Genomic DNA, 23,053 nt, shown 5'->3' with positions numbered 1-23,053 from the left:
GGCGCATCCTGCTTCACTGCACTGATATACCCTTCTATTTGAACAGCACTGTCTGAACAGCATAAAACGCTACAGTGCCTGTTCGACTGTGTTTTTGGTCAGTGCACTTTCCTTCTCAGTTTAAGTCTTGCTGTGTAACTTAAAGATCATTCTGTCCTCGATTTCTGTCTGAAATAATGCACTTTCTCCCCACCTAAAATCATTTATACCCTCTTTTTACCCTCTCTCCTCACCTCACACTCTTTCTTTCAGTTTTATCAACTCTCCTGCTCTGTGCAGTGTGTTCATAGGTGCAGAAGAAAGTGAGACTTATTTTTAAGAATCAGCTCTTTTGGACAGTTTATTTCAATAAACCAATTCAACCAATGATTCAGCATACGCCATTGTGTACTGATACAATATCAGGTAGTTTCTTAGTATGAGCTTGTTTGTTAAAGAACTCATTTATGAATCAGATGTTTTGAAAAAAAGATGATTCTCCGTTTAATAACTCATTGATTCGTAAACTGCTCAGAATGAAGATGAACCGATTTATGAGTGAATTGTTCAGTAAACCGGTTCTGATGATTCACTAAAAAAGGCCAACTCAAAAGAATGATTTATTTATGATTTCACACATTTAGTCACATCAGCAGCATTTCAGTGAAAAAAAAAAACAATTGATGAAACAGCTTTATGTTGGTCTGCGTGGCAAATACACCTGATCAACCTGAATCCATTGCTAAATCTGCAAAGAAAAAAAATCTTTCACCCTCATTTGAAGGTCGCAGTTGCATTGATTCCTTTTGAAATGACTCAAATCACTGAACAGTGGTAAATGTGATTGCTCTCTTTCTGTAAAATATATAATCTATGATTGCTTTCAGTATACATCCAATAAAATATTCATATATGCACAATTATAGTCGGAAAGAGGCCAGCTTTATTTATGAGTCCATGACAGACGTCACTGACTTTGGCTCTTAGCGATCGGCTGCTGGCCAGCTTTTTTCGTATATCATTTGCAATATATTGAGCATTATCTCATCTATTTGATACAACTTGCTCTGCTCCACAATCTTCCACTGAGAAGGAACTAAAAATGGCTGCTCAGCTCTGCACCAGTGGACACATACAGTTACGAGGTTTGATTAAAACTAATCGCCAGAGACCAAGCATGCATTGTGCATTCATCACAATTTACAACCACCCTTCCTCCCATCACCACACGCTCCTCCAGCCCTTCATGGCAACACGAACACTCCTCATGAGCTCCTCGATCAAGCCCTCATCAGCGCGATGCGTTTAACGGTGGCATGTTAATCACCAAACATCTGTCACCCGGATGGCACCCATGTGATTGAACAATTTCCCCTCCCCTGGTTTTATTAATGGATAGTCTGTTCCTTGTTGTTTGGCTGGTGTCAGGTGGGTCTGCAAGGCTTGGCAAGGAGGTGAAGGTGGAAACCAGGGGCGGGAAAAAGGGTTTAATCCTGATGACTCAATGAGATCACTTGGATCCCATTTAGCATGTTTAGCTATCTCACAGTTTCACAAGAGATGTGCAGGTTGGTCATTTTGTCTACTCAGACAATCTACCTGGCAGCCAATTTTAAGTCAGTTTCCTGTTCAGTGGTTCTGTTGGTGCCTTTCCACAAATTAAGCCCTAAAAAAGGCATTAAATCAGAGCAGAAAGTCTAAAATTGGTAAAGAAATGTCATTAAATGCTGCCTGGACTGCAGTGTATGTATTTTCATATTCTATTGTTTGAGAGCATTCAAGCCTTATTTTTCAATAAAATAAGTTAGAAAGTAATGGAGATCAGTTGGAGGTTGTATTTTTAAACGTTGAAGCATAAGCTAATACAAGACTTTTACATTTAGATATTCTATTAGCATATTGTGTTCCATTCAATTTATTTTTTACATTTTCTTTACTTGGTCCTAAAAAGGTCTTCCTAAGTCTTAAAACCTACAGAATTCCCATGTTAAGTTTATAATCGTCCAGCCAAAATACTACCAAACTGTTAGTCAATTTTGGCACATTTGCATGTAGTTAATGGACTCTTGATCATTGTTGAATGATTAAAAACAATCACAATTCTTTGTTACTTGGGTACTTTCCCTTCCTGGCCTTTCACACTGCTGTTTAACATTATGAACACATCACCACATGTTTGATACTTTCTGAGTCCCGCTTTACAGACCAAAATAGCATCTTCTAGACTAGCGCAGGAGTTTCCCCAGTGCGTTGGCATTTTGCAATGGCAGCAAGTATGTTTACCGTAAACGCGGGTAGGAAGTTGACACACCTGACAGCCGACAGCTGTACACCCGCTCTAACTAAAGACCGGCTGCTCCTTCTGTCCGCTCCACACACACAACAGCAGGAGCTATTTCTCTTTGTAATGAGCATCAAGTCAAATCAGGTCATGTTGGGAACGGGCTGGAAGAGCGGACGTGTGACACGTGTTTATGTGTGGTGTTTCCTCCATGCTCTGAAGACATATGGTGTAATTGGGTCTTTTAGTGTGGTCCATTAATAACCTGAGATGTTAAATTACCTCCATTACACTTTAACAGATCTAACCGCAGCCGCTCACCCTCATTCACAGTAATGAGGCTTGTGTACATGTGTGTGGGTGTATAAACGTCATCGGTAATGTTTTTTTTTTTTTTACCAGGTGTTTGGGCACTTAAGCCACACTTACAAATGTATGTAATTTCATACAATGCATTAGAAGCAAAATATCAAATTAAGTTGTTTGCATAGTGGTGTAAATGTGATTCTTAGTGGATGTATGAAGGCAATCAGTTCAAGTTTACACAGGTGCCGTAGCAGACAAACCACAGGTGTATTCACACTCACCTAAATTTGCCATCAAAAAAAGCTTAAGAATAGTCATAATATTATGAGAGTAAAATTGTCAAATAGAAATATGTTCAGAGCAGAAATCACAATACCTATAATGCTGTGTAATACTATTTTGAGAAAAATAATGCTCTATAATATTTTGAGACACAATACTACTTTAGTCTATATAATTTAATGCTGTATAATAGTATTGTGAGAAATAATGCTATATAAAAATAATTTGAGGGGAAAAAACAATACTTTAATCGCATAATGCTGTGTAATTATGTTTTTAAAAAAGTAATGCTATATAACATGAGGTGAAAAAACAATACTAATTGCAATGCTGTAATAATAATATTCTGAGAAAAAAACAATACTTTAATCTCACAATACAACAATTTTATTCTAGGAATTTGGACTTTATTCTTAAAATGTTACCATTTTAATCTTGTGATGTTGCAATTTTATTTTTATGTTTTATAACAATTTTTGAACAATATAGCTATTTCATAAATTTTTTTCTTGAAAAGATGTATTCATTCTGTGTGTCTTTAAAATAACATTGGTTTGATATTTTATAACCTAATCCAGTGTTTTGAGTTTAATTATGCATTCTATAGCTAAAATATATACATATGTCTTAAAAATAAAGGTTCTTTATTGACATCAGTGGTTCCACAAAGAATTTACCATCCATGGAACCTTTTCATTTCACAAAAGGTTCTTTTCAGTGGAAAAAGGTTCTTGAGATTATTAAAATGGTCTTCACACTAAGAAAAAATGGTTCTTTTAAGAACTGTTCACTGAAAGGTTCTTTGGGGCACCAAAACTGGTTCTTCTATGGCATCACTGTGAAAACCCATTTTTGGAACCTTTATTTTTAAGAGTGTATGTGTTAAAACATTCTTCATCTTGATGCCAACTAAGCATATAAGGCTTGGGATTGGTTTACATAAATATATCATGAACAATTTCAGACCACATTTTCTGTTTCCTCCGTGCAGCTTTTTGATTTAGGCTTTATCCAATTTCTGGAGTGTACACCTAACCCAAGCTTTCTGATTTGCATTAATATACCAAAAAGGCAAGCTCTGCCACAGGTCATGGGCCACTTTGTAACCCTATAATGTCCATTTTCTGAATATAATCACTGTTTTTTTCCTCCTTTATTAGATTCTGTAGCCACAGCTTCAGGCCCACTGTTGGTGGAGGTGGCTAAGTCCATGGGTTCCAGTTTAGGTCTGGCTCTCTCTACCTCCATGTACTGCAATAAGCAGGTCATCATCATCGACAAGGTCAAACCAGCCAGCATCGCCGATAGGTAATTACAGCCGCAATCATTTCCCACATGCATAGGAAGGCAACCATTTCGGTTCCTAATGAAAGAAGCATCATTGCTCATCATGTTTCCATTGTTCTGTGAGCCAGATCAATGCATCGAGAGAAGAGAAATGTGCACTGCAGGAACCTGATGCCTGCTTGTGAAATTTTCAAAGTTTGAAATGCATAAAGCTTAGCAACTAATTATAGAAATTCAATAACTCATCTAGCCTTCACACCAGCAGAAAGGCCCGGAACAATAATAAGGGTGGAGGAGTGCTGAGCAAGTGAAAACCTTTCCATCAGAACAGATTAGCACTTTGAAGATGATTCAAGAATTTGCTCTTGGGAGAAACATTGGGTGGGAATTATAAATACACCTTAAACCCCTTTTCTATCAACAGGGTGCCAGTTTAGATGCTCAATTTGGAACCATTTTGTGCATTTCTGCTGCAAAAAAAAGCACTTTTATGGTGTGTGTATATATATATATATATATATATATATATATATATATATATATATATATATATATATATATATATATATATATATATATATATATACTGTATATACCCCTAATTTAAAATTAATTACTTTGATGTGTATATAAAATTAAGTACTTTGATGTGTATATATATATATATATAATCACAAAATGTTGGACTACTGAAAGCCATGATATTAGATAATGATATCTGTAGTAGATAATTGAGAAGAACTGCAATTCAGTGGATGTTTAAAGCTGGGAGAATAGGAAGTGATCCCATTGCTTTTGCAGGTGTGGTGCACTGCATGCAGGTGATCACATCCTCTCGGTGGATGGCACAAGTATGGAGTATTGCACACTGGCTGAGGCCACCCAGCTGCTAGCTAGCGCTTCTGAACACGTCAAAATGGAGATTCTGCCTCACCACCAGACAAGACTGGCCCTCAAGGGCCCTGAACATGGTAAGAAATCTATGCAGACTCACTCTGGACTAGAATTGACATCAAAAATGCATCAATTCCATTGATTTTAATGGGGATAGTGTATTATAAGCATGGGAGAATATAGGAGCAGGCATTTCACTGTATCCTTGCTTGATTTCAAACTGATTTGGCTCTTTTTACACCTTTAAAACACTCCATTAGGGCTTTCTCTAGAGCGTAAGACCACGCAGATTGGAAAACGAAGTGGATAAGTGCATATTTATTTAGAGAAGTACAGTTTTACTCACTCAGCATTTTATTTTTGGTCACATTTATTAATGAGAGCTGTTCTCTGAAATGCTGTATGTCATGCATCTTAGATCACCGTACAGTACCTCTTTAAACCTCAATGCTCTGAGGAGAGAGCAGAGACATCCCCTTAATGAGTTAATCAATTTATTGAAAGTGATGTTATATGCATAATTGAAGCCTACCATAATTCCTGCGTGTTTTTGATATCAACCCTGTAGTTTCTAGATACAGTAGGTTGTCTGAATGCAGCGTTTGACAGGCCAGCTGTGACGGTTATCTTAACGATATTTAAGCATCTTTCCTGCAGAGATATCTGTAATGCAGACAGGGCTGTGAGAGTATAGTGTATCTTGCCTTGTGTTTCAGGTTGTCAGGGGTTATGTGGTGTTCAAACACTCGTTCTTATCACCTGACAGGTTTTTATTAGGCTGTGTGCCACCAAATGCTATGATAACGAGATTTGACGTCAAAAGTTTAGAGCAACGATGCTTCTCACAGAGAATGCATTCTTATGAGATCCCATGTGTGCCCTGTCACATCTTATCAGGAGCAGGAAGCTAACGTTCAAACGCAGAGACAAAGACTAGATTAATAGCACAAAGATGTGGAAGGCCACACTAGAGCACAGCCAGGCAAGAGTGACCAGACCAGAGTCATATTTAAACACCAGAATCAAGTATTTTATATATATATTTATATATTTCAACCCAAATCAATATATTGTGTCTATTTTTGTATTTATGTGGCAAGTATGCATGTAATAAACAGGATAATGTTCATCCAGCCAAATTGTTATCGCAGAATAAACCTCGAAAGGGTGATCAGGACCCCAAAGCAAATGCATCCTGCATCACCCTGAAGAGGTGTATTTTGTGGTTAAAAACCAGCTGGATAAACATTATCTTGCTTATTACACGCCTACTTGCCACATAAGTAAACAATTAGACACAAAATATTGATTTGAGTTGAAATATTTAAACACAAAGCTTCTGCCAAGCAAAACGGTTGTGAGTCTATCTTACAAAACAATTGTTCTAGCAACTATACAAACACTTTTTTTCAATTAGCAACAATTTTTTTAAAAATTACAAAATGAACATTCAGCAAGCAGCACTTTTTACTTTCAATACTTAAGTACATAAAAAATCAAATACTTTTGTATTTTTACTCAAGTAAAATTGAAAAGGGGTACTTAATACTTTTATTAGAGTAATATATAATTATGGTGTGTGCACACAAAAAGCGAAGCGAATATTCACATCACTCTAGATTAATCACAGGATGTTTTTTGCGTCACTTGCACAAATGAAAAATAATAATGCTCTCCTACATTTTCTGACTAGTTCACACCAACTTCGTACAGTATGTACTCTACCCACACAAATAATTACATTCGCTTTTAGTGCACACAAAATATCTGTACTTTAACTCAAGTACTTGATTTATGTACTTTGTCCACCACTGGTACCCACATAGAAATACCAAAGCAGCCACCCAGAACCATAACAACTGTATAGTGACATGCTAAAACCACTTCAGTATCTGCATAGCAAACACCCTGGCAACCAGCCCACAACACAAACCACAAATAACACTAGTTAGCTTATTACTGTGCCTTTGCTGCTGGTCTGCTTAGCAAAAAAGAGGTCAAAACACATCATATATGTACAGCCCAGATGTTCTGCTGATGCCCTTCACTGAGTAAAAAAATAAATAAATAAATCCTATTGACGGATTGAATTATTTTGCAGAACGTCCACAAGGTCAGTGGCTATACGACCTTTATGCTATGGACTTAACAAGAACATGGAATAAAGCCTCAGCCCTGAACACATAAATAAAAGTAAACCCGCACAGCATCCTAATGCATCCTGTAGCTCACTGTTAGGGGTTTTCAGAGGCACCGCATTAGAAAACAATGAAGTGACCCTCGGGTCAGCTGGTGGGAGGAGTCTTGATTGGCTCTTAAGGGAAGGAAATTGAGTTTAGAGCACCATCCAAACACATTGAGTGGACAGGGCTCACTCCTGATTCCCGTGAAGAGCCTCACACGTCTACTGGCATGTCAGGCTTCTAGCATTACTATGCAGAGGCACGTCCACTACGCAGTTCACACACACGCAGACGTGTAGTCTATTTCCTCAGCTCAAGCAGATTTAGTGCAGTGAAGCATTCTACACTAACACAGATCTAAATGTCAGCCGCTGTGAAACTCCAGACAGCTGGCTAACGTCACAGCAGCAGAGAGCTGGCTGACACCACAACGCACGTATGCAGCGCATTGACACATTCTACCTTGCCACCGCATACTCATGCATTCACAACATCGGTTTGGTGGGTTTCCATGGTGTGTGTGTCACAAAAAACATCTGAATCTTCTGATGAGAAAACAAATATTATCCCTCCAGGCCAATCCCTGCTTGTTTCTGATGCAAACACTGAACACAATCTGTTCGCTGGACTACCATGTGCATGTAGTTTGTTGTAGTACATTTTGCAAGTGCACACTACAGAGTGTATATTATACAAACTGTATATATACACTATACATGTATAATGTGGTTGATAATTTGTACAATATATAACGTATTAGAAAAGTATACAATACATGACTAAATTTTACATATACTACTATCCTACTATGTTTTTATGATTTTAAAAAGTCTCTTATGCTCAGCCAGGCTGAATTTATTTGATCAAAACAGTAATATTTTAAAATATTATTGCAATTTAAAATAACAGTTTTAATATATTTTAATTATTTATTTTAATAAATGTAAAGATAATTAATTCCTGTGATGACCAGTTGTGTGTGTCTGTTTGTGTGTGTAATTGTTATTTTATTGAATGAATGAATCATGAATCAATGAATTTTGAACATACTGAAAGAAAGAAAAAAATAATTAAATATGAAATATGATTAAAATGAATGGAAAACATATGATTAATTGACAGACCTGGTATAGTGAATATATACTGTATTAACTATATTGTGTTTAAAAAATATATGCTTATAGAGCATGTTAAATGTCCAAATATGTATGCTATGTATAAATTATATTTTAGAACATTCAATATATATACAAATATATTATATATTATAAATTAAGTGCATCAAAACTTAAGTTGAAATTGATTTGAGATTTTTGAGATAATTTTTTTTAATCATGATTATTTCCATTTCTCTATAGCTTTAGTATAGAGTTTCTACATTAATGCAGCAAACACAGCCATCATATTTTCATTTGCCCTTCTTCTCTCTATGATTCATGAACAATCTCTCTCTTTATTTCCCACACACACACAATTGTAGAAGTAATGGCTCTCATCTGTTCAGGCCTGATTACCTACGGTCTCAATGGATTCTTCACTGTCTTTAAACCCTGTGCTGCTGTTTGATGCTATCGTGATGATGGATCCCTGGTCTCCTGACTCACACAAAAACACACTCCTCCTTCACCTCTCACCGACTCTCTTTCCTGTCTAATCGCCTCTGCAGCCTCTGCCCTCCAGTTTGCCTCTCTTCTCTCTCAGACTGCTTTTGTAATCTCTCTCTCCAGCCTGTGTGCTTGTGTGTTTGAAAGCACAGCAAACATACTGCTAAAATTAACTGTGAAACACAAAGGAGCCAAAATAGAAAATGATCAATGCCAGTGTCCGTAGATGTGTATTCCTACGATGACGCTTTGAGCACTAGCTGTTGGTTATTTAAGACCTTGCTATGTGAGTGCTTGTTTTTTTTATTCTTTGTGCCTATTACTGCAGATATTGTCAAGTCTTCTTGTCCAATATGAAAGCCCGAAAGTCTCAGAAGATGCTGTTCAGTACAGTAGCTTGCAGATGCATTTTTCGTGAGGTTTATTTGAGACACTTCAACCTAGAACATTCCTAAAAGAGATAATATATATATATATATATATATATATATATATATATATATATATATATATATATATATATTTTTTTATTTTAGACCCATTATTTTTTTAAATGGTTAAAACATTTTTCATTTGTGTTATGTAGAAAAAATAAGTCATACAAGTTTAGAACAACAAACTTTTTTTTTTCAACAACTTTTTAATGATGTATCCTCCAAAATTCCCCTATTATTATTATTATTATTATTATTATTATTATTATTATTATTTTTTTTTTTCAACAACTTTTTAATGATGTATCCTCCAAAATTCCCCTATTTTTTACATTAGTCTTATTTTTATTTCGAGTCATTTAGTTATTTTCTTAAAGTTTTACATTTTTGGAAATTTCCTTCAAGTCATACAGGTTTGGAACAACATAACTTTTCACATTTTAGTAAACTATCCCTGCAAAAAGAACTTAAAATTACACTTTCAGTTTTGATCGTACAGATAAGAGCAATACATCAATCGAATCTTAAAGGGTCTACTTTTTTGTGTATACAGACATTGGAACAACAAATCTTTGTCACTTTAAATAAAGATAACAAACAAGGAATGCTGTCTGCAGCCTTTGTCTGCGCTGATCTTCAGTACAAATGCGTCATTAAAATTGTAAATCAGTGAATACTCAACGAAAGATAAAGACAGAATCTATAGAAAGCCTGACATGTCTACAAAACTAACAAGTTCGTCGAAAACAAATATTCTGTGATAAAGTAATCCATGTGAAAACAACGCGATGTGCGTTTTTTCACGTTAACCATTATCTTCTAATGTTTTGCCCCCGCGCCGAGCGCGCTTTTGAGATTCAAATGTTTCACTGAAGCGCGCGGCTTTTGAATACGCCCACACAACAGAAGAAAGCCAAATCACAAAGCAGACAAAATAACCCTTCGTTAAACTAACTTTGTTAAAATAGTGTTAAACTAGGGTCATTTTTAACCATAGTAGTTTTGTTCCAGGGTTAATCGCAGTTTGAAAAGCCTTAAAAATGTCTCTCTCCTTGTATGTTTTATTTGTTGTACACTGGCATTTGTGTGGTGTTGTATGTTACTGCTCACGTCCTCCCTCTCTCTCTCTCTCTCCTCTCCGTGTGGTCAGTCAAGGTGCAGAGGAGTAACCGGCCATTGCCCTGGGAATCCGGAACCAACAACAACAGCAACTTCCTTCCCTATCAACACTATAACACCTACCACCCTGACCAGTCCCGCAGCCAGACCAAGCAAAAAACCTCTCCAAACAACCCCCGTAATGTTCCTTCCCTTCTCCTTCATCCTCATCCTCTTGTTTCACTCCTCATTAATATCACTGATAAACCAATTTATTCCATTCTTTTATGGGTTTTGACTTTATAATTTTAATATTGCCAGGTTGATTTTCATTTTCATTGTTTAATAAAAACTCACAGTCTCATATATTTTCAATGAGATTTGGCTATTTAATGCCACATAAGCAAAAAAACTGTTGCCAAGTTGGGGAGTATGCAACTTTTGCAAATGAGCAGCGACAGCCAGATTCAGTAACTATTGCTGAAGATGAAAGATCTAAAGTTAAGTTGAATTTTTTTCTTTATTTTATTTTATTACTTTTATTTTATTTTATATATTTATTTTTTATTATTTTTTCTTTTTTTTACACATACACAGAAACACACATACACTTTTTAAACAGTTTAAGTCATACATTTTTGGAGAGTCGAACCCACAACCTTGGCGTGCACGAGAATGTGATATGCAATACAGGACTGCATTCGTTTGAATGTCTCCTTTGTGCTTTATTTGATAAGTCTGTTTTTGTCTTTTTTATGTTTTATTTGATCTCTTTGGAAAACAGAGCAGAACTAATTTGTTCCCTGGCTGTTTCCTTGTCTCTAAACTATGCTGAGGCTAAAGACTGTTTTTCTCTCTCTGCTGCTCTCTTCCTCCGTATTATATCTGGCCTTTATTCTTCATCCGTGGGCGTAGCTGAGCTCTATTCTACCAGAGGCGAGAGCACATAACGGAAAAGCTCAGAGTCGCTGTACAAACCAGACGAGCGCTGAGCCATTCAGGGAGACTTGTGTGGTTTTTGTTGTGCAGAAGATATGCAGTGGATCCAGAGGACATCTTTGTGGTGCCATTCTTTGGGGGATATGGAACATAATCCTTGTTAAGGAAGCAATTTTGCACTATTGACATTCTCGCAACGTGACCTGACTGTTTGTCCCTGTGTAGTCATGGGTGGACTTCAAAGTCTCAAGAACATTCTGGGATATGTAGTCAATGCTAATTGACATCCCGAGGCCTTAGTTTCCCTCTCTAATTGGCTGATAAGATGGGAAGATTGTCACTTGCCACAAAAGCACTTCTCTTTTATGTTTTAGGTCATGCTTTTCCTCTTTCAGCGGCCTTACAGAGTCTGATTTGATTATACAGAATCATTACTATAAATTCCAGCCATCAGGGCTTTATCGATCTCTTTTGTTGGCGCTCTGAGCATTTCAAGGGCACTGTGAGGCTGTTAGTGATGACCTGTGCTTGTTCGTTTACACTGACAATGGTTTGCAGCATTAAAGCAACTGGAAGTTGTTCATTTTCAGTGAGAGCTGGCCATTAGAGGAAACGTAACAGATTGTTTATGAAAGCGACAAAGTTTAGCGTAGTTTAGTTTTATGTAAGTGAGCAGTGACATATTTTAATTCCAAGGACCCCAAAGTAGGTTGATCATCTTGTGAAGAACTTAAAATATAATAGCCGTATAATTTTATTTATAAAGACCCATTTATACTATGTGATAAAATGTCATATTATATTGTCATGCTATAAAGACAACGTTGTTTTCTACACACTTTTAGAGTAATAGTACTGTAGGTGTTTAAACTTTGTATGTTTTTATATTTTTTTTATGTTTATTCGATTTTCTTGAACATTATTTTACATTGTTTTACATTTCAATATTTGTTTTATTCTATTTTTAGTAATTATTATACTTTATCTATTTATCAAATAAATAACTTACGACTAGGGCTGCCTAGCGTTTAATTATTTTTTTTTTTTTTTTTTTTTTTTTTATGAATGTACTGTATATTTTCAATGGATATTTAAAAAAAATGTAAACGTATAATAAATCTAAAAAAATTATATATATGTATTTCAAGTTTTTAATTCTATAATCAACAAGGGCATGGACAAATATGGATCCTTTATGCAAATGTATGTTCATTATTAGTGAAACCATAGTCAACATAGAGCATGAAGACATGTTTCAAAGGTCATAGATAAGACAACAGAATGAATATGAAATAGTGACTGAAACGCGACCCATTAAGACTACATACAGTAGCTCTCCCTCTCCAAATGTTAATCTGCACAAAAATCCTGCTTTATAATCGTGCCGTCGTCTGATGAAATCAAATAGGTTACACATAAGATAAAGACAATAGCTATGCTGTGATTTCAGCTATACTTGCAGGTAAAATTAGAGAAGCAACATAACATCTGTTTTAACTAAAAGCGCTGCTCCTCTCCACTGCTCGCTGAACAGAGCAGACGCGGAGAGAGAGAAAGAGAGGTGTGTGCATGCTGAGATAGAGAGACCTCGTGCTCGTGCGCCCATACTGGCAAGTCTCAGAAACCAAATAAGGTTTGGGCAAACCCTAAAGATTTGTCTGCAGGTGCTTTTTTTGGGAAAAAAAAGAATCGCTAAAGGGGTCTGAAAAGTCGCTGAATCACTAAGTTGGCAACACTGTTCTTCTCCATTTCTCCAACTAAGGGTTAGGCCACGGGTCAAACAGAAAATGCACACTGCATTAATCGCACGTTAATAAAATTTGTGCCATTAAAATGAATTTGTGTTAACGTGTTAATTTTGACAGCTTATATATATATATATATATATATATATATATAGCAACCAATGGTACAGCGACCTTTAAACCTCAAACGTCTGAACTGCTTTTCACTTATATCACACGCATGATTGAATTTTGAAGTTGGCAACACTGCTAAAATTGCTTGCGGCACCTTTTCTCACCTTCACAGTCATGTCTCAGATTCTTAATTCAGGAGGGTAGTAAAGATGCACTTCAGTGCTGGTGGCTTCACATAATTTACTGTCATTCCATCAATACTTTTTAGTCACAGTCTCCTTTTTTATTGCTGGATTATATATCCCCCTTGGTTATGGGAGTTCAAAGGCTTTTTCCATCTCTGGAAGATGTGTCCTTGATTTGCGTGAAATAGCAAACCCCCCTGAGAGTTGTATTAATAGTTGTGATGAGCTGTTTTCTTTTTCCCTAAAGACACATTAGGCTGCATTTGCTGGACATTTACTCTTTAATGTTTGGATTAGGAAGAGCTCATCCTAAACAATACACAAGTGGACCAGAAGGTCTCATTATGCTCTTAAAGCTGTACATGGTTTAGTGGCTTAAAAAAAAACAAAAAAAAAAAACAAGGAAAGCAGAATGTCCTTTCATCTGCCAAGACCATACAAACTGTAAAAATAAGACTGTAATCTGCTCTAATCCTGCCATGGTTTCAACATCGCCAGTGTTCCAGCCAAATAAAACATATTTTTTTGGAGTAGTAACATTCTGTCAGTTGGGTTTTTTTTTTTTTTTTTTTTTTTTTTTTTTTTTTTGCAAATGCTAAAAATGGCTTTGAAGCACTTTATCTGATCAGTATGAACTGTAGTTTGGTTCTTAGCCATTGTTCTGTGATAAGAAGTGGCTTTTAGGCATCAGGGAGTATTTTTAGAGATGTGCTTTGATGAAGACTTACCACCGTTCACCCAGTGTCAAAGACGAGGGCACAGTCTGTAGCACTTTAATGAGTTGTTTTGTGCATTTCCTCGACTGGTGACAAACTGTGGCTTTCGTTTCCTGCTCCAGTTCTTAGAAAACGTTAAGATACAGTGAGGTTCGAAAGTTCAGTTGAAAATATGGGATTTAAACATGGTTAAAACCTAAAATGAATAGGTTCTAGGTCACTAATCTATGTACATTTTTGAGATTGATCATATGAATTTGTAAAGATGGTCAGATGTTGTTCTTCCAAAGAAACTCAAGATGTTCTTTGGATCATCTCATTATCATGCTGAAGATCAAGATAATGCAGCTCCAGTAAAGCAAAAGAAAGACATACCAAATACTATGTCAGTCAAATTGTTGTTTTAAATGAGGAAAATGTAATATAGAAGCATTCAACCGAGCACAATTGAACTATATATACTAAATATATGAGGGTCTTAAAATGAGTCATTGAGAGTTGATAATGAGAGTTTTGCTAAAACCTTTCTCTCTCTTTTTCCTACACAGCTCTGGGTTCATCCTTCTCTCCCACCTCCATGAGTGCCTACAGTCTGAGCTCACTCAACATGAACACGCTGCCACGCACCATGTATCCCACAAGTCCCCGTGGCACCATGATGAGACGCAAACTGAAGAAGAAAGACTACAAGAGCTCAAGTACGTTTGATGCAGCCGTGTTGAATGTACTGATATCTAATGGTGCGTACACACCAGACGCGAATGAAGCGTTAAGCGTTAAGAGTGATTTACATGTTAAGTCAATGCAAAGACGCGAATAGACATCCGGCGGCGCGAAAGACGCGTTTCGTGCGAATGACGCGTCGCGAATTGAGCATTTCGGGTGTTTTGACACGCGTAACGCACGAGTTGAGAAATCTTTGATTTTTTCAGGCTGTTTGACGCGTTTAACGATTGGTTGGTTTGTTTTGTAGTGACATGATTATGACGTAGCAAGCAGGCAGAAATCCGAAACAACAATGGAGAACAAAATCATCGTCGCTGTATGTGGATATCCGGAGCTGTAGATATTCGTACTTTTATAAAAACAGTGGCTCCATTTATCATTTGAAAACTATAACAATCTAAATCTGTATCTAAACTTTAACTAAATCCTTTAGTTTTCATTTAAACATATTAAATTCCCTGTAGTTCAGGGAAATGTGTAGGCATACAGCCTGCATTACAATGAAACAGTGTTGCCTCTTTTTATTTTTATTTTTTAATTTTAACATATTAATAGATTAATTGAATAAAGACCAAAGATTACCTGTTAGATTTACCCAAAACAAATTATATTTTGTTTAACCACTGAGACATCAGAGCCAGCGGCAAATGTCAGAAAGACTAGCCGAGTTGAGAGTGCTCTCATCAGTAACATGAGAACTTAGCTCCCGCTGATCGCGTGGAGCTGATCATCTCCGAAATCGGCGAAACACATTCTTAAACAGGCGCTGTCTTTATAAATAAACCGCATATTTGAGTTTAAAACAACTATATTCTCACCTGAAATACTTTTAAAACTACATTTCATGACACGATAACAGTAATATTTTGAAAATTATCCGAATAAATGGTGGTTGAAATGTTTGTAATGCTGCGTGAACTCAACTGGCAGAAGCCCCTCCCATGACGCAAATTCATGTCTGTTGTGAAGTTAATTTCACACGCGAATGAAGCAAATAAACTCAAAATGTTCAAGCGTCCAACTATGCGCCAATAGCACGATTTATTCGCGCAAGTCGCATCTGGTATGAACGCACAGTAATAGGGATCAATCCTTTTTTTTTTTTTTATTAATCAAGTATGAAACATTCTACACAATTCAAAAAGAGGCCTCATTCTTCAAGGGATATTCCCAATTTTTATGTAGTGTTAGTTTTTTTATTTCCTTAACTAAAACTATGACGAAAAATGTTCACTTAATAGCTTTTTTTTTTTTTTTTTAATTAACACGAGATGATGACGAGATGACAGTAAGGTCAATAAACGATAACTGTGAGTATATCAACATGCAGTATGGTTCACGATAAAAGACAAGGCTAAAATGATGATCTGAAAACACGGACAAACCAAGTACGCTGGAGTTTAGCGCTCTCCTTGTGAGATGTTCAGCTTAAATGAAAGTGACAAAAATGATTGCAATTATAATTTTGAGCAAAAAAAAAATTGTGTGATGTTAATGTTAAATGAAAGTGACAAAAATGATTGCAATTATAATTTAAGACTAAATTATAACTAAAAAGTACATTTGACACAGAACTAAGACTAAATTAAAAATTTCAGACAAAAATTAACACTGACATACTTTCTTCTGTGGCTTCAAACTAAATGCAAAACCACCATAAAAGTGGTCCATATGACTAACGTGCCACATTTGACAGCTTTATGAGGAAGACATCGACTTGATTTATCTCATTATTCACTGATCTTCACCTCCAGTGAGAAGTTAATTGCTGCAACTGGATCACTGAGTCATCTCAAGAAATTAATCAATTTGAGTTTGAATCAATCGGTCTTGTAAACTGGATCATTCAAAACAACTTTCTTTCCAATGAATAGCTACTTCAATTTGATTCGAATTCTTCACCCAGTCCATTGTATGGACCACTTCTATGATGCTTTTATGATGCTTCCGCATCCTTTTTGAAACTTGAAAGCTTTCACATGCAGTTAGATGCATTCTTTTTGAATAGCTTTATGGAATGCAACTGAATGTAAAAGGGTCTTGAAACATGTTTGAAAGTACTATTTTTACCTTGATGTGCCATTTTAGTAATACCACAAAGCGAGCCAAAGGCCTTCTCTATGGCTCTGTATAGTACTAAGAATAACTAGATGTTCTTCATAGGTTTTTATCCTCTCTACAACAGATTTACCATCAGTCTTCGCCTATTTCTACTTTGATTCATTCTTTAAAACCTTTCATTTTATCAGAATGTCTGAAGTAAACAGAAAAGGGCTTGGTTATTGATTTCCTGTAAAACTTCTCTAATGTATCAGCACCTCAATGCAGGTTCTGGCCAGAGACTTGTCTTGACTTTATTATTAGCTTTCGAATTTTTATAGCTGTCTTTGCCATTCTTTGTGCAAAACAGAAGTCAGGAGGTTGAAAGTACTGCCTACAGTAATTCAGAAACAAACCTTTATAAATGCCACATTATGCTAAGCGCATGCAATTGTGCGAAGAGAAGCTTGGTCAAGCCACTGAAAGCAATGAATGCAATAAAACTCCAACATAAATGCATTGAGGTCGCTTGGTATTAAAGAAAGGCCATATGTCTATTATTCTTCCTGTCTCTGCTATGATAGTCTGTCTTTATCTGTACATTCGGACCTCTTGCACATGGTTCCTGTCCTTCCTGCCCTTCCTCTCCACGGCTGGGCTCTGAATCTGAATAAGATCAGCGAGTGTGATAGCACTTACCTGAGCACATTCAGCATTCTCTTCCCATATCTGAAGACGCCAAGCGAAAGAGGGAAATTACACCTCTGGCTACCCAGTAATTAGATCCTGAAAGATATTTCATATCCTTCAACCGAGCAGCGTCGCCGCCTCTGCTGGAGATAATTACCCAACCACGCTTTCATACCGTGTGGGGCTGTTATCTGTGGGCTTCGTCAACAGGACCGATAAACAAGCGTTGGCACTGGAAAAATGGTTAATCAGCTGCCCACACTGCTGACCGTGTTCACGCTAACTTTTAGTAGCAGACTTGTTTTTAAATTAAACTTGTTTTTCGTTGCCGCTTGGTTATTTGCTGTAAATGTTAGAGGAAGTGAAGTTTGGATACATGCTGTAGAAAACCTAATCTAAAAATAAAATTAAGATATTTATGATTAATATGATAGTGTTGTCAAGATTCATTGATTCAAGTACTCGATTATAAAAAAAAGTCCTCAATTACATTTTGCCTGTGTCGAGTAACCGGCAAAATACCGGAAGTGGCACATTCCACGGATGAGAATCTATGAAATGCATTATTAGACCATTTTCCATGATATATTAATCCTATCTAAAAATCATAATAAAGCATAATGCTATTGTGAATTCACAAACGCAACGATTCGATTAAATATATGCAATGCAGGTTTAAAGGGATAGTTCACCCCAAAATGAATATTCTGACATTAATTACTCACCCTCATGTCGTTTCAAACCATAAGACCTTCGTTCATCTTCAGAACACAAATTAAGATATTATTGATGGAATTTGAGAGCACTGACCCTACATAGACAGCAACGCAACTTACATGTTCCCAGGTCCAGAAACGTAGCAAGGACATTGGTAGAACAGTCCATGTGACATCAGTGGCTCAACTTCAATTTTGTGAAGCTACGAAAATACTTTTTGTGTGCAAAGAAAACAAAAATAACATCATTTATTCAACAGTTCTTCTCCCCGAGTTATCATCTTCCACCATTTTGGAGAGTACCACGACGCATGTATGCACATTCCCCAGAACGTAATCAGTGTAATCAGCATTGTTTGTGTTCAGAATGTGCGCGTTTTCTCCTGGACATATATAAATAATACTTAAATAACACGGTGGCACCATTAGAATTACAATAATGATTGTTTCCAAACAGATCTCCAAAGCACTTCTAATCCCTCCTCTCTCTTGTCCTGAAATTATGTCAGTGGTTGAGCCAGAGGTTGACATTTTGCATTGTTCAAACAAACTAGGTTTTCGTAGTGCCACAGATGTGAAATCCCCTAACAAGTGGCTTGCTTGGTTGTCTCATTTAACTGGGATTTGAGACGGTCTTTTAAAATGGCAAAACACTTCGGCTAATTTAACTGTCCATTTTTTATCTGACTTTGAAGCATTTAATTTACTATGACTAGGCTGCACTTGTTCTGAATGTCATGGTTAATAGCTTCTCCTACCGCGTTGCTCACCGCTTGTGTTTGGCAAATACACCTGCCGCACAGAAACAGAGCATCTCATCTATTACACAAATTTATTTTCAGTTTTACTGCCACGAGCATGTGCATGGCTCCTCAAAGACGCTGTTTGTTTAGAAAAATGATTTCATAATGGCGTAATAGCTGTATTGAGTCTTACCTCAGCTATGATTTTACTTTAACTCATGAAACACGCTTAGTCAGAGCAGCACGGCAGAGATCATATCATAGCATAATAGACAATATTCGCCATTAAAAAGGCAAACACAGCCGACATATGCTTTTGTCCTGTAAAATATAGTTTGTATTCCTTTTAAAAACATCTTAGACCAGCCGAAGCAGGTTTACTGGTTTGTCTTCTAACCCAGTCAGGCTAGTCTGCTAATTTTCATCTGGTCATGTTGGGAAACCAGCTGCCTGTTAAGTAAAACAAAAAGTAAAACTATGAAAAATTTCAGTATTTAAATTAAAGCAGGAATAAAAACAAATATTAGATGAAAACCTAAATTTAAATTTTTTTTTTTTTTTTTAAATACTAAACTGAAATTTTATGTATATGAACAGTGCATTCAGAAAGTATTCAGACCTCCATCATTTTTTTCAGTTTTGTTATGTTGCAGCCTGAGACTACAATTGTTTAGATCCGATAGCTCAGGTGCCTCCAATTTCTCTTGATCATTGCTGAGATGTTTCTACACCTTGAGTGGAGTCCACCTGTGGTAAATTAAATCGATTGGACATGATTTGGAAAGGCACACACCTCTTTGTAAAAGGCCTATCAGACAATGCATATCAGAGCGAAAACCAAGCCATGAGGTCAAAGAAACTGCCTGCAGAGCTCAGAGACAGGATTGTATCGAGGCACAAATCTGGGGAAAGCTGAAAACTAATTCTGCTGCACTGAAGGTACCCAAGAGCACAGTAGCTTCCATAATTCTCAAATGGAAGATGTTTGTTACAGCCAGGACTCTTGCAAAAGCTGGTTGCCCAGCCAAAATGAGAAACTGATGGAAAACTGTGTGATGAACCTCAATTCTAAGCAGGAAACCAGCTCTGCTCATCACCTGCAGAGTACCATCCCAAAAGTAAAGTGTGCTGGTAGCAGCCTCATGCTGTGGGGCTGTTTTTCAGCGGCAGGCACTAAGGAACTCGTCAGAGTAGAAGAAACACTCAGTGCACCAAAATGTAGAGATAACCTTAATGAAAACCCAGTCCAGAGCATTCAAAACCTCAGACTGGGCAGAAGGTTCACCTTTCAACAGGACAATGACCCAAAGCACACAGCCAAGGCAACACAGGAGTGGCTTAGGGACAACTCTGTAAATGTCCCAGAGTGGCCCAGCCACAGCCCTGACTTGAACCCTATCGAATATCTCTGGAGAAAACTGAAAATGGCTGTCCACCAACAGTCCCCATTCAACCTGACCGAGCTTGAGAAGATTTGCAAAGAAGAATGGCAGAAAATCACCCAATCCAGTTGTGCAAAGCTTGTTGTGTCATACCCAAAAATACTTGAGGCTGTAATTGCTGCTTAAGCTGCTTCAAGTACTGAATACTTATGTAAATGTGATATTTCAGTTTTTTCTTTTCAATACATTTAACACATCTAAAATTCTGTTTTCACTTTGTCATTATGAGGTACGGAGTGTAGATTAATGAGAAAAAAAAAAATAATATAATCAATTGTAGTATCAGGCTGCAACATAACGAAATGGACAAAAGTAAAGGGGGTCTGAATATAATTGCACATATATATGTGTGTGTGTGTGTGTGTGTGTTTATATGTGTGTGTGTGTGTGTGTGTTCATGTTATTTTTTTTGTGTTTTTATATTTATATATACATAATAAATAAACAGTACACATACATATAGTACAGTATGTAAACAAAAACTTATTTTGGATGTGATTTATCGTTTGACAGCACTAATATATGAGATACACAATCACATAACAAAATTACTACAACTTAAACTAAAATGAAAAAGAAAACTGAAAATATAAAAGAATTATTGTGTTAGCTAAAACAAAAAGTACAAGTATATAAAATAGTTTTTTAGATAAAACCTTAAAAAAAAAAATACCAAAACTTGTACTAAAATTTTAACTGAAAATCTAAAATAAATGAACTAAAAATATGGGACTCTATAAATAATAAAATAGCTCAAATATCAATTATTTGGTGATTTTTTAATTTTTTTATTTTTTTGATTTTTTGTTTTTTTTTGCCTTTTGCTAAAATGTTTGAAATTGTATCAAATTTAAATTGATAATTGCCCAAAATGCTAATGAATATTAGCAGCTTTTCAGCAATCACCTTGTTCCAACCTACTGTTGTGGAGCTCAGAGGGCAGCAAATTGTTCATTGCCTCACTGGCCCAAATTGAAAGCTTAATTAAAGCTTGATTAACTTCATTGATGCTCCAAATGAGCCCTATTTGCATAGCACCTTGATTTCACTGTCCAGAGAGCTCTGCACAGAGCTGTGGCAGTCGGATCAAGGAGTCCAATTGCCCAGGATCCGTTCTGACAGCCTATAGCGCAAAGGCAAATGAGTGAGGATGGGTTCACTGCATGCTGTGCTGCCGACTCAGCATTCTCAGCCTTTGCTAGAGTGACGTCTTCTAGCATACAAAGTGGCACTGGTTTGTTAAAAGTCCCTCCTGAGGCCTTTACTGTCACTGGCTCACAGAGACAGAATAAAGCTCACAGACATTGTTCAACACATCTGAGAGAGAGAGAGGGAGGGAGGGAGATGCATGCTGCAAAGTCACCCATCAGACAGCAATGACACGTCTGGATGAGATGCCAAGCCATCTCCTCACACTGGGCGATAACACAGAAGGTCACAAATCTGCTGCCATTTTCCACTGTGCTTTTTGCTAGTACAATTCAGTCTCCTGTTTCTTTTTGTAAAGCATTAGAGGGACAAATCCCATGTATTTTGTTGTGAGACCTATTAGATATGTTAAATAAACTGTTATCTGAAATAAAACTAGCCTAGCATAAATAGCAGCTAGTTTTAAACAAAATATTTTTCCCTTAAAATGGGGATTTTGTTCACAATCTAATTATTAAATGTTTTATTTTAGTTTTTATTTGAATTATTATTTGCTTTTTTTTTTTTTTTTATTTTTAATACTGTATATTAATTTAATATTAATGTCATAATTAATATTTTATATATATTTATTATTAATTACTGTATATTATACATATATTTTATTTATTTACTTACTAACTTACTTATAATAATGGCATTTTTTATAGTCAGTTTAATTTTTTTTTAATTTTTTTTTTTTTATTCAGTTCCATCCCGATTATTTTTCTATTGATAAAAAACAAAACAAAAAAGGGTTTAAACTATTCTGACTTTTTGAATAAAAAAAATACAAAAACCGGGGAAAAACTGAAAATATAATAATTAGTTTGACCTCCTGAGGTTCACAGTCAATATTTTTTCAAGGTTAAGCACGAACGCAGCACAATCTCAAAAACTCGTAATGGTGTGTTCTCTCGCGTCCTCCTTCAAAGGAAGACTTCGCACGGACGGTCTCACCCCGGAGAGATATTTTTGAGAAGAAAACAGCAATCTCTTTGCGTTCTTGGAATTGAGAAACAGCCAATATTTTTTCAAGGTTAAGCACCTCCTATCACTGACTGTTTGTTGAAAAAGTTTTATTTGAAGAATTTTGTTACGTATTTGTGGAGGTGAATGTGAGGGGAAACTATCTGTCTTGTCCACACGCCCCATAAACAGACACATTCAGTCTGCTGTCTCCTCTTCTCCTGCTGGGCATATTCTAAAAAGCTTTCACTGATGCCTTTCCTCTGTTGGAGGTGGTGCCATGCTAATTTTGAAGTCCCCCTCTGCGTTTCTGTGGTCCGGAACAAACCGCTCTGCGTTTAATGTACTGTGACCGAACTTGCACCGTGTCTTCTCACCAGGAGAATATTAGCATAATTTAATTGTTGGCTAATGCCTACAGTCCTCGTTTATGATTTCCATGCAGTTGTCAGTTGAGGTGCTAATATGTTCTGCTAGTTTAAAATATGATTA

The 23,053-nt window shown here is 36.4% G+C and overlaps 1 protein-coding gene across 6 annotated transcripts in view; it reads left to right on the top strand.

Annotated features, from left to right (window-relative positions):
* The window catches only part of LOC109051389 (glutamate receptor-interacting protein 1-like), a 248,011-nt gene that overhangs the window by 182,146 nt on the left and 42,812 nt on the right, over positions 1–23,053 (top strand). For all 6 annotated transcript variants that reach the window (XM_042721939.1, XM_042721935.1, XM_042721938.1 and 3 more), the window contains exons 8-11: positions 4,009–4,156; positions 4,937–5,106; positions 10,401–10,547; positions 14,596–14,745. In XM_042721939.1, coding sequence (XP_042577873.1) covers positions 4,009–4,156; positions 4,937–5,106; positions 10,401–10,547; positions 14,596–14,745 — 615 coding nt within the window. The remainder of the gene's footprint in view (positions 1–4,008; positions 4,157–4,936; positions 5,107–10,400; positions 10,548–14,595; positions 14,746–23,053) is intronic.

This window comes from Cyprinus carpio, chromosome B4, assembly GCF_018340385.1.
Source record: "Cyprinus carpio isolate SPL01 chromosome B4, ASM1834038v1, whole genome shotgun sequence".
NCBI classification, from domain to species: Eukaryota; Metazoa; Chordata; class Actinopteri; order Cypriniformes; family Cyprinidae; genus Cyprinus; species Cyprinus carpio.
Note: the sequence above shows the minus strand (reverse complement) of the source record. Positions and strands in the feature narration are given on the sequence as shown.